Source organism: Bubalus kerabau, chromosome 1, assembly GCF_029407905.1.
Source record: "Bubalus kerabau isolate K-KA32 ecotype Philippines breed swamp buffalo chromosome 1, PCC_UOA_SB_1v2, whole genome shotgun sequence".
NCBI classification, from domain to species: Eukaryota; Metazoa; Chordata; class Mammalia; order Artiodactyla; family Bovidae; genus Bubalus; species Bubalus kerabau.
In genome coordinates, this window is record NC_073624.1 from 166,868,424 (window position 1) to 166,880,826 (window position 12,403).

Genomic DNA, 12,403 nt, shown 5'->3' on the forward strand with positions numbered 1-12,403 from the left:
TCTGCCAAACCTCAGCCTCTTGCTGAGGCAAGGTGTCTTGGCCTCCCTGCTAACTCCTCCATCCTAGCCTTTGCGGCTGCTGTTACATGGGTGGGGAGCCCTTCTAAGCTGGAAGCTGGGTGAGGGAGTTTGGTGTCCCTGGAGTTTCCTTAAGGAGCTTCCCTCTTCTTTCCATGGATCTTCATCTGCCCCTCTCCTTAGCGTTGCTAGGGAGAGTGTGTTTGCCTCGCACAACAAGCAGCAGAGGCGCTTTGGAAGCAGCATGAGGATCAGAAGCCTGACCCCATGGCCCCAGTTTAAATCCAGGCTCTGCTGCTGGACTCTCAGGCACGTGGTCCAGCTTCGCCAAGCCCAACGTCCTCATCAATAAGACAGGCGGAATAGCACCCACACTGAACCAGGGTTGAGTAAGAGTTAAACAAAATAACATACACAACACCTCAGGCACAGAGATGTGCTTAATAAATGAGCCTGTTTCCTGCCTTAGAGGAAAGGAGGACTGGGGACTTACACATGAGCCCAGAGATAACTTACCGTCATGCTCAGGAATAGTCATGAATTCTATGGGCCAGAAGAGATCTGCATCTTGAAAGCCCTGGGAAAGTCACCCTTCTCTAAGATTTCATTGTTCTTTAGCCATGAAACAGAAAATTTCTGCCTTAAATTCCAAGCTCCCTTTTTCAAATCACATAAAGCAAGCAATATAAATAATAATTGCTCAGTAGGTTGAAAGACTGTGCCTTTAAAAGCCTCATAATGGGAGAGTCAGAAGGAACTAGAGATCTCAAACTCAAATGACCAGAGAGCATGAGGCAGGTGACATATATTTGTGAAGCCAGCTGGAAAGAGACTGCAATGAGCTGGAGAGGGTGTGTATTGACTTATGGCTTTCAAATAAAATGTAAAATAATTATATCATACAACAGAGCCCTTCTATAGCACCCATTTGACCCTGAAGGCTGTGGCAAGTTAGGAGTCCCCAAACGCCTTACTTAACAGAGACCAAGGCTGGGGCCCAGAGAGAGGCTGTGACTTGCTCAAGATCATCCAGAGGCAGGCCTGTGTCCATACTGGAACTTCTTCCCTCCCTCAGACCGAGGACAGTTTGGACACTTAAGAGCTGGTGTCAGCAGCTCCTTAAGTGGAAGAATTTCTTCTCCTTCCCTGGGGTGAATGAAGAGATTGGGTGACAGGTGGCAAGGCTGCCTGCCGCCTCTCACCCTGGTGTGCTGGTCTCCATCGCCTCTCTCCATAGCTGTCTCAGGAAGAGAAGTTAGCTTTCCAGTGCCTTCTGGGCCTCCCACCAGCCAGGACAACTTAACCAGAGGGACTAGCTAGGAAGCCAGGGATACTCCCTGAAACTTTTATCTGCTCTTCACAAGACCTACAGCTGTAAAACGAAGATAAAACAACACATTTTACAGATGATAATAATACCCACAGCAAGCACTTACATTACTATGTCCCAAGCATCCTAAGCAGTAGGAATTATCATCCATTTTGCAGATAAAGAAACTGAGGGACGAAGAGGGGAAGTGGTTTCCCCCTTTCCCTCTAGACACTCAAACTATTATGTGGCAGAGCCAAGAGCCATCTCAGACCTTTGCCTCAAGTTCTTTCCACTGCATGCTGATGTCTCCTTGGGGTGGGGAGCACCGTTAGGGAAGAAGCTGAACCTAACTGTAGTTTGTTTTTGAGGCCAGAAGGATGGGAAGAATTCTCTCTGACTCTGGAAGAAAGAGACAAACTGTAATCTCAACAGCACAAATCTCCCTGCCTCCACTGACTCAGAGCCTCTCCCCCGGGCAGTCTGCAGACCAGAACATGGACTCGATGTGCCATCCACGGTCAACGCTGGGGACGCACTAGGCCCAGCGCACATTCGGGGCTGCTCACCTTGTGTGCTGAAAACTGGGTGTCTCAGTGGGTGTGGCCCTCTTAAGATGAGCTCCCTGCTTGAGCCTCTGCTGGGAGCAAAACTGATGGTTCCTGCCTGGAAAGTGGTTGCGGCGCCCACGCGGGGTCTCTTACAGTTCCAAGGGTAGACTATGGCTACATCACTTCCTGAGCCCACCCGGGACTTGTAGGTAGCTCTAGAGACTGGAGGTGGGGGTGGGGTTGGGAAGGGGGCGGGACCTCGCTGGAGCGGAGGGAGGCCTTGGTGTAGAGCGGGGGCCATCGTGGGAGGAGTTGGAACAAGGAGGGCGTGCGGAGGAGGGAAGGGAGAGGAGGCGGAGCTGGGGGACCCAGAGAGTTAAAACGGAAGGGGGGAGCACTGGTGAGGAGAGGGTGGTGAGGAAAGCGGGAGGGTGGGCGGGGCAGAACTGATATTGAGGGCCTTGGGTGGGGACAAGGCGACTTCTCCCCTGCGTTCCCAAGGTTCATGGTCAGGAATTCTCTGCTGTGGCATTCTCCCGAAAGGCCGGTCGGTCTGAACCCGGTCCAGCAATCTCTGAGCCTCCCTTCCCCGGCTTGGAAGGGGCCGGGGGGCGGAGCCAGAGAAACGGTAGGGGGAATCTGTCGTCGGCGCCCCTCCAGTTCCCGCCCCGCAGTCCAGCTGAGAGAACAGATGGATGAAGCCGCGGCTCACCTCGGGGACTCCTTGCCCGCTGTGCGCCGAGATGCAGACTGAGGAGGAGATCTGGAGCCCCTAGCTCCCCCCTCTCCCCCCGGGCCGGGGGGAAGCGGTAGCTGTGTGCCCCTTTCCGTGAGGAGAGACCGGACGCGGACCCCACGAGTCCTAGAACTGCTGGGGCCGAAAGCCCGCTTGTCGCGCGGCGCACCCATCCTCAGGGGCTTGGCCAGGACCCTTTCCACACCGAGACCCCTTCCTGGGGCTTCCAGCCTGGGTGCATCTGGGGAGGGAACCCCCTCCGGGCAGCGCCCCGCCCCCCGCCCCCGCCCCGCCGACGCCGCATTAGCATGAGCTACGCAAGTGGCCCGGGCACCACTCGGGGGCCGAGACTCGCCGCGTCACAGCCCCGAGTGTAAAGGGAAAAAAAAAGAGTAGGCAGCGGAGGAGGAGGCAAGAGCCGACGCGAGGGGAGGGGAGAGCGGCGGGGCGAGCAAACCGGCGGGCTGGCGGCAGCAGTATGCCCCTCGGCCGGCACTGGCGGCCTCTCAGCGCTGCGGGGGCGGCTCCCGGCGCGCGCGAGGCACAGCGCGCTCAGTCTCCGGTCCCGGCCCCTGGGCCAGCCCTCCTTTCCTGACTAACCCTGAGCCCAGCGGCAGCGGGTTCGGGGCTTGGTTCCGGACAGCGGCGGCGCCTCGCCGTGTAGGGTCCTTGCCTTTTCTGGCGCGCAGGGTCCCCCGAAGTTCCGCGCCTTCGTCTCTGCACTGCAGGGCGCCCGCGCCCGACCCCCGGCGGCAGCGTCCTCGGAAGAGCGGCGGGGTGGGGGTGATGGAACCGGAGGCCCCGGTGGCTCAGGCCCCGGCGGCAGCCAGCAAGCTGTCGGAGGCGGTGGGCGCGGCACTGCAAGATCCCCGGCGGCAGCGGCGTTTGGTGCTGGTCATCGTGTGCGTGGCGCTGTTCCTGGACAACATGTTATATATGGTCATCGTGCCCATCGTGCCCTACTACGTGCACGCGGCCAGCGAGAAGCCCACCCCGACCCCCAGCCCAACACCGCCCACTCCGACCAATGCCAGTGCCGTCACGGTCAACACCTCAGAGCCCCCGACGGCTGCTATGCCGGCCAAGTCTATTGTGAAGCCCCAACACCCCAGGGACAACGAGGACGTGAAGATCGGGGTGCTGTTTGCCTCCAAGGCCATCCTGCAGCTGCTGGTGAACCCCCTGAGTGGGACCTTCATCGACCGCATGAGCTATGACTTGCCACTGCTTCTGGGCCTGGGCGTACTGTTCGCCTCTACGGTGATGTTTGCCTTCGCGGAGGACTACGCGACGCTCTTCGCTGCACGCAGCCTGCAGGGTCTTGGCTCAGCTTTCGCGGATACGTCTGGCATTGCCATGATTGCAGACAAGTATCCGGAGGAGCCAGAGCGCAGCCGCGCCCTGGGCTTGGCGCTGGCCTTCATCAGCTTCGGAAGCCTAGTGGCGCCGCCCTTCGGAGGGTTCCTCCACGAGTTCGCCGGAAAGTCTGCGCCCTTTCTGGTGCTCGCCGCCGTTTCGCTGTTCGACGCCCTGTTGCTGCTGGTGGTGGCCAAGCCCTTCTCGGCCGCGGCGCGGGCGCGAGCCAACCTGCCAGTGGGCACGCCCATCCACCGCCTCATGCTGGACCCCTACATCGCAGTGGTGGCAGGCGCGCTCACCACCTGCAACATCCCCCTCGCCTTTCTGGAGCCCACCATCGCCACGTGGATGGAACGTACGATGGCAGCATCCGAGTGGGAGGCAGGCATAGCCTGGCTGCCGGCCTTCGTGCCGCACGTGCTAGGCGTCTACCTCACCGTGCGACTGGCGGCGCGCTACCCCCACCTGCAGTGGCTGTATGGCGCCTTTGGGCTGGCGGTGATCGGCGCCAGCTCGTGCCTGGTGCCTGCCTGCCGCTCCTTCGCACCGCTAGTGATCTCGCTCTGCGGCCTGTGCTTCGGCATTGCGCTGGTGGACACCGCGCTGCTGCCCACGCTCGCCTTTCTTGTGGACGTGCGCCACGTCTCGGTCTATGGCAGCGTCTACGCCATTGCCGACATCTCCTATTGTGTGGCCTATGCGCTTGGGCCCATCGTGGCGGGCCACATCGTGCACTCGCTTGGCTTTGCACAGCTTAGCCTTGGCATGGGCCTGGCCAACCTGCTCTATGCGCCCGTCCTGCTGCTGCTGCGCAACGTGGGCCTCCTGAAGCGGTCCCGCTCGGAGCGGGATGTGCTGCTGGATGAGCCACCGCAGGGTCTGTATGACGCTGTGCGCCTGCGGGAGCGCCCCATGTCCGACCGGGACGGCGCGCCTCGCAGCCCGCCCGGCCCCTTTGACGCCTGCGAGGAGGACGACTACGACTACTACACGCGCAGCTAGCGGCCCTGCTCCTCCTCTAGGCCACCCACCTGCTCCCCAACCCACCCCCACCCGCGAGTCAAGGGGTCTCCTCTGGGCAGCTCGGGCTCAGGGCTTGCCACCTCCAGCGAGTACCCAGCTCCTCGGCTGTCTTTATTTCCCCCGCCCGAGTCCCCTCTCTAGAATCCCTTCCGTGTCCTTTCTTTCCTCCAACCGGGCGTGGAGCACCTAGGCACGTAAAAACTGACGTGCTTCGGGAAAAGATGAAGAGACGCGCTGGCCGCCACCTCGGGGCTCCCCGATGTAGAGCCGCGCCTCTGCCTGTCCTTCCTTGCGTTCCTTCCAGTGCCAACTGGGCCCGCTGCACCACGGTGCCTCCGGGCCGATTCAATAAACTATATCTGTGCGAGGCCGAGTCTCTTTACTGATGGGGGTGGGCGGCCGGGCAAGGGACCAGGGAAGAACGGGAGGGTGAGCTGTGCCTCTAGCCCCAATCCCAGTCTCAGTCCGGCGGGCACGCTGGAAGCCCGTGGCTCTTTTGCAACCCGGAAAAGGAGATACGGAAGAAGCGAACCCAACAAGGGCTCTCACGCACGAACACTCTGGTGCACACGCCGCCCTCAGCCCGCCGCAGCCCCTCCCTCACCCAAGCCCAGCGGTGCGCTCCGGGGCGCCGCCCCGGGGAGCCAGAGGAACCGCTCCCTCCGGGTGCGCTGGTCCCGCCCCTTAAGGACACACCCTGAATCAGCCACAGAGCTCTACACTAAGGCGCCCAAGCTGGTCTTCCCTTCGAGACTGGCAGCCTGTCCCGTCCAGGCTCCAAGAGGGAATGGGTCCGAACTGCTACGGGCAGCCGAAGAAAAACCGGCCGTGTCTTTAAGGGCTCGGTATCTGGAAACTGCGCGTGGGGTGTGTGTGTGTGTGTGGGTGTGGGTGTGCGTGTGTGTGTGTGTTCCCTAGAGAGCTAGACTCCATCCTACGAGGAATACGGGGAACAGTTGTCGGTGTGTCAACTGGTCCTGGCTGTGCAGACTTGAGTCAGGGCTGGAGAGGATGCGAGTATGTGAGCTGATACCAACCTCCACCCTCCCTGGCCCTGAGTAGAAGAAGCAAGACCCTGGGCTGTCAAAGAAGTCTCCCCACCTTGAGTGTGGGTCCCGAGTCCCAGGCTAGCATTTGTCCAGCATTCCCAGCCCCGCCGCCTGCTGAAGGCCACAGAGTCCCCGGATTCCGCCATGGAGAGGCTGCCGCGTTGGGGGTATGCCTATGTGTTAGACAACGTCTGTGGGGGTCTGCACCGCTGGTGTCTGCACGTCTGTTCTAAGTCTGCGTGTCCAGCTCTGTGTGCGTTTGAGCAGGGTCTGTTTTTGTGGGTCTGTGTGTGCCTGCGGTGTAAAGATCTATAGGGGAGGGGGCACGCTTTGTCTAGGAGAAATGTCTGCCTCTGACTACGAGTCTCTAAGCATCCCCAGGTGTGTGTATCGCGCATATTCCTTATAGTACCAGCCGGGATAAGTGGGAATAGAAAAGGAGGGCCTGCAGTGATGGACAAACAGATTTATTAGTAGTACTACCAATGTTATTATCATTATTATATTCTAAAAGAAGTTGTAATAAGGTTTGAACCTGCCCTAGACGGTGGGGAGGGCACAGATTTACCCAGACTCAACCCTCCCCAGAGTTCTGCAGTCAGCCAGCCTCTGCTAGGATAAAGGGGATGGGGGAGCGCGGGGACTGGGAAGGCTGAGCTGAGGGCGATGGGCACCGGCGGAGGCGTGTTTTGACCCCTCTTCTGGGGCCTGGATTCTGGTGCCTTTCTGAAAGCTCTATCCGGGAGGCCGTCAGAGCACGGGATTGGGGTCGGGGGGTGGGATCCCGGAAGGCGGGAGGAGGGGAGAGGACGGAAGATGGAGAGGGAGGGAGGCAGGGGTGGGGCTGGGGGAGGGAGGAAAAGGGAGAAAGGGGAGGGAGGAGGAACAGGATGAAAGCGGGGAGGGGACTGGCGCGGCCGGCTAGCTCGCAGCCAGTCGCGAGGCCTGGGGACCCGGCGACGTCGGAGGCTCTACCACGGACCCCGGCAGCAGCCCCCACCCCCGCACGGCTGACGCGCCCCGGAATCCCTTCCGGCTCACATTCTAGCCCCTAGTCCTGCTGGGTGCGATGAGGCGGCAGCAGAGAGGAGGAGAGCAGGAGGAGAGCAGGTGAGCAGGGCTGGGCTCTGGGAGCGGGGACCGGGGAGCGGGAGCGCGGACCGGGAGAGGGGAGCTGAGCTTACGATCTGAGGGAGGCTGGGTCCAAGGACTGTGCCGGGGGGAGAGACCCCCAGAACCTGCGGAGTTCCCCCAGTCCCCCGGGCAGCCGCCGTCGGGGAAAACCAGGAGGATGCGGGATTCCCTGCCTCTGGTGTTTCCCCACTCGGGGTGGGGACAGGCGGACAGGGGGCTAGATGATGATGTCGAATTTAAAATGTTGTGCAAGTGAGAGTTGCTAGTTAAGTTTTATTTGAGGTAAAATGAAGGCTGCATTCCGTAAGTTAGCACCTCAGAAAGCTGAGACGCTGTTCCGAAGAGGCGGTGGGGAAGGGCAGTATATACGTGATTTTGGTGAAGGGAGAATACATGCAATCAAGCACATATTTTCCCTGAGGGTTTCTGCTAGTCTGGCGAAGCTTCCTGCCCGTAACCAGAATCAGTCTTCACCATGAAGGATTGTAGCAGACCCATAAAATCAGCTCCTGAAAATATTTTATCTGCAGACCTGTGGTGCCGGTCCCCCCACCCCCATTTCTGTTTTTCAACCTGGACTCCTTTCAGGGGGTGTTGAAGGTCAGCAGCTGCAGCAGCACCTGATTTAATCCTTGTGGAGGTAGATGGCAAGTGCCAGTTTGAAGTTAACAGGGCCCCCTCATGGTTATAAGTTCAACAATACTTGGGGAGACCTTTCAAGACCATTTTGTCCCACAGTGCTAGGAAGGCTCATTCCTAAGTCTGGCGAAGATTTCTCTCATGAGCCACTTAATATGCAGCTACTGAACTGGGTTTATCAACAGTAATCAAAGGGCTCTGGACCAACCTCTCTTACTCAATCTGTTATGGTCGAGGAAAAATTCCCTCTTGTTATATCTTCCCATATCTAGAGTTATGTTATTATGACCATTGATTGCATATAGAGCTATATATTTAATCAACTGCTTCAAACCACCTAGTCATCATTATATTTATTGGTGGTTCAGTCACACATTTGGTAATACAAGAAACAATAATCTTGTAATACAGGCAAAGTACAAATAACATAGCTAGCAGTATTATTAAAGTCATAAGTAAGAATTAAACCAAGAACTTCCATTAGGTGCAGTCCAGTATATCCCCCTTTCACTTTTCACTTTCACGCATTGGAGAAGGAAATGGCAACCCACTCCAGTGTTCTTGCCTGGAGAATCCCAGGGACAGGGGAGCCTGGTGGGCTTCGGTCTATGGGGTCGCACAGAGTCAGACACAACTGAAGTGACTTAGCATTCTATTCCAATATTTATCTTTCAAGGAAGTTATATATTGGCACTATCCATAAAGCTCTTACCTGATTTTCTAGTTATTAGGCTGGTTATCCTTAGTATAATTTAATTGTTCCCAAGATAAAGGTTCCCCTTAAATCTTAAATGACCACAGCCTGGTGTTAACCACATAAATCCATCCCATAATTGTGGGAGGTTTTATTCCTTGGCTGAATTTGTGCTTGTTTCTCTGATTGATCTTGAGTAAGTTAGAGGAAAATTCATATTTATGGCCAGTACCAGAGCAGGTATTATTAACTGACTAGGTGAGAGGATCCCACTTAGTAATATCAAGAGTAGCCTGAATGGGACTGAACTTTCTTTCTCTAAAATAAAATTTTTTGAGGCTTGTCCAGTTAGAGCTTTGGAGCAGAGAAATCCACCTAGGTAATCTAAAAGTACTAGACACAGATAATCGGCCCCAACCCAACAGTTGGACTGATTTTTTTCAAAACTAGCTTAGGATTGTCTCCATGATAGAAAACATTTGGTCCATACGCAAAGGTCCAAGAAGTCAAGAAAACATTATAAATGATCATACAAATCAGGTCCTGCATCTTGGGTAAGCTGTCTACTTTTGATGCTGTCTTCTCATCCTGGTATAAGTACCTGAACATCTGAACATCCTTTTAAGGTGAGTTTGAGGTCAGCAGTCCTCTCTATAGACCAGTCTGGTGTAGGGGCCTTTGCAAGTGGGAAATAATCCAAGGGTCAGTTTACCTTCAGATTCACCATACATGAGTACTTAAAGAGTACCTGAGAAAAAGTCCTTTCATCCAGGCTGGAGAAGGTACTTGAAAGTATGTCTTGTCCAGTATATATATAATATGTATTATATATATATATGTATATAGAATGTCCAGTTTATATAATCCCCAGGATCATATTGTGGAGCATCTGATCTTCATCCAAAGATTACTGAGATAAGCTTCAGAAACAAAACTTAGAGTCTTCTTTCAACAATTCAATTAAACCTTACATTAGTATACCATAAAGGCAAGGGACTTTGTGGGATGTGAGTCAGTAAATACAGACCTCCATTAACAAAACTGGGATTTAATATTCATTGAAATATAATCTTTTTATCTCTAAAATTACCCTCATTTCTACCACATATATTCAAATTAAGACTAATCTGTTGCAAAATAAGTCTGATCTCAAAGAAACTTGGCCTGATATTTAGATAACTATAATTGATCAAAAGTTTTTGCATTGTTGAAACTTTTATAAGGAGTCTCAGATTGAACTTTAAAAAACAAACCTCTTAAGGCTAGGAAAGTCATGGCAAAGACTTATCACATGTCTCACATTACAGATCTAGGTGAACTTCTCCCAGCAAGGTCCCCCAAATACCTTGAGATTTTTGTACCTGTTGGTGAGGTAGCTTTCCTAATTTATCTGATAAAGTTGCTGGAAACATAAGAGTTTACAATCTCTGGAGGGAGCAGATAGAGAAAAAAAGATAAATGTTTCAATTCTGCTTACAAAAGTATAATTTACCAAATTATTCTAAGTCCTAATTAGTTTGAGGGGAAGATTTTCCTTACACCTGGAAAATGCAGATTCAAATTTGTAATTTTTCAGACAGAAACAGTAAACATCATAGTCCTATTCAACAGTTCACTTATTCTTATGTAACTAATTTTTGTCAACAGTTTGTGAAGCTATCAGGTTTCTCTTTAGGATTTTTCAGTTTCTTACCTAGTTCAGTATTATAGTCTGAAAGTCATAAACTTGTATTTATTCCAAAGTTCTTTCTGTTAATCTTTTTGAAGAGGCAGCATTTTGCAAAGGCACCAGAATGAAATCAAAACTGTCAATAATGACAGAAGACTTAAGAAGGCACGTTTAAAGTCTGATTACAATACACAGAAACTTGGTTACTGCTCTGACAGACAACACTGTAAGATAATAACCAGAATTATGACTGATAACTTTTTACCAGAACATACCAGATTTTAGGAAAGCTATATAATTTTTAGAAAAATTTTATTAGTAATATTTACCATACAATATAACCTAAGAATGTTTATTAGTCATTTGACAATGCTTCCCGTGTAATTGACATACCAAATGAACATAGTTTAGTATCTCTCTTTGGGATGTTTCAGGGGCCCTTTGAAGCATCCCAAAGTTAGTGAGAGGTCAAAAAGACTTCATTAGAATTTGATTTAGGAAGTTTGGTCAATAAATATCGAAAGAGTTTAGAACACCCAGGCAAATGGGATCATAGGTCACTTGAGAAACAATAATTACTCACTTAGCCAAAGTTACATTAGAAGACTTCAAAGGCAAATACAACCGATCACTTAAGAGGTAAAGAAACTTAAAATCTGTTATTAAAGGCAATTCAACATCCTAAGAAAAATTGTTCCATACACAAAATTCAGGGGAAAGCCAGCCCTGAATTTTCTCAGGGTCTACTTGCCACAAACCTTCCTAATTTTATGTAGCCATCACTTAATTTGCTTATCCCAAACCTGTAAGTCAGACCTAATTCCTTTTCCCATAATGAAATGCAATTCCATTTCTCCTGCCTTCTTCACTGAAAACTCATGTTCTACTTTCCTTAAGCAACCATGGACTGTCCTTTATATTACCATTCTATAGGTTGGTGAACATAAATACCAGTTATAATTTCTGAAAATATTTACTTTCTTAGAGAGACAATCTCAGGATGGCACCAAACATATTCATTATTAGTCTAAATATCTTTAGTTTCTCTGTAAAAGGAAGTCAGTATTCAGTAATTAATGTTTTAGTGTCTTATTTTATTTTGGAGTGAACTAGCTGTTCAATAAACTTAATTTAGCACAACTCTAAAATTTCAAGTTGTTGACTGGATGGACTAAAATAGATAGACATTCCTAAAGCATAATTATTCTTAAGAGAGTTTATCAAAAGCTCTTATCTAATTTACATTATCTTGTCTTAAAAGCTTCTTCACATTGAGTTATTTTCCTTGCTGACAAATTTGTAACAGATATAATAAGATCTTATTTAGCTTATATTAAATCTAGGCACAATGAAGGTATTATACTGATTATTATATTGATGACTCTTAAGACATGTCTATATTAGTTAGATCAACTAACTGAAGCATGAATACTAGGTACTAATTTAATATTTAATATTTCCCAGTTCACATGAACCTGAAATTCATTTAATTTTTCTTATATTCAGAATGGTTTGATTTGTAAGCACTTACTCTTCTTTAGGCCAACTAACTGAGAGCTCATTACAAATTAACTTCAGCAATATTATCCAAAGACAAAGACACATGCTAAGATAGTATGCTTTTGCTGCAAGAAGAGGCATTGGCTTCACTGTCTCTAGGGCCCTTACCAATTTGACCTTGCCCTCCTCATCCTCTCAAAACTCCCATGGCACTAGGGCTGACTCTCCCTTGAATGTTGCTGCTTCTGCTTTGCAGTGGGTAGCCACAGGCCTATGCTTCAGGGCGCTCACCTGTCTAAGGACCTCCTAGTCCCAAGTGTTGTGGCATGGGACCCACAAGGACTCTACATTCTCTGGCAGTGCTGCCAGGAAACCCCTGGCTCCTCCACCCCTGGGCCAGAATTATCTATCTTTCTGGATGCTCTGTTTTTGAGTTAACTGTGCTTTGCCCCTAACACCCACTCTGCCACCTTGCCTACCTGCCAGGAGCCAGCACGGGAGTCCCTGCCCATGACAAGGTCATGTGGGAGGGTTCTGGTGGGCAAGGCGAGCCCTCTGGGCCTGCCTGAGCATCTACCCCAAAACCAGAATCTGTTTTACTATTTTACGACTTTCACCAACTCTTCTGACATTAATGGGGGGCTATCCCCAACCACCTTTCTCTGTAAGAAAATCAACTTAAAACTCTAGTTAATAAGTCTCCTGGACATAATAGGAGTGTT

The 12,403-nt window shown here is 51.4% G+C and overlaps 2 protein-coding genes and 1 long non-coding RNA gene across 3 annotated transcripts in view; 2 read left to right on the top strand and 1 right to left on the bottom strand.

Moving 5' to 3' along the window:
- Positions 1-1,295: 1,295 nt before the first annotated feature.
- On the bottom strand, positions 1,296-1,966 carry LOC129641872 (uncharacterized). The gene is made up of 3 exons (XR_008709493.1): positions 1,897-1,966; positions 1,602-1,729; positions 1,296-1,390 (listed from the first exon to the last, which is right to left on the bottom strand). It is a non-coding gene; the product is annotated as an uncharacterized LOC129641872 (long non-coding RNA).
- Positions 1,967-2,569: 603 nt separating this feature from the next.
- On the top strand, positions 2,570-5,350 carry SLC18A3 (solute carrier family 18 member A3). The gene is made up of 3 exons (XM_055588361.1): positions 2,570-2,611; positions 2,716-2,931; positions 3,011-5,350. Exons 1-3 carry the CDS (start codon positions 2,570-2,572, stop codon positions 4,973-4,975), a joined length of 2,223 nt encoding a protein of 740 aa, XP_055444336.1. The 3' UTR covers positions 4,976-5,350.
- Positions 5,351-6,993: 1,643 nt separating this feature from the next.
- The window catches only part of CHAT (choline O-acetyltransferase), a 60,623-nt gene continuing 55,213 nt past the window's right edge, over positions 6,994-12,403 (top strand). The window contains exon 1 of the mRNA XM_055538501.1: positions 6,994-7,155. Coding sequence (XP_055394476.1) covers positions 7,115-7,155 — 41 coding nt within the window. The 5' untranslated portion in view covers positions 6,994-7,114. The remainder of the gene's footprint in view (positions 7,156-12,403) is intronic.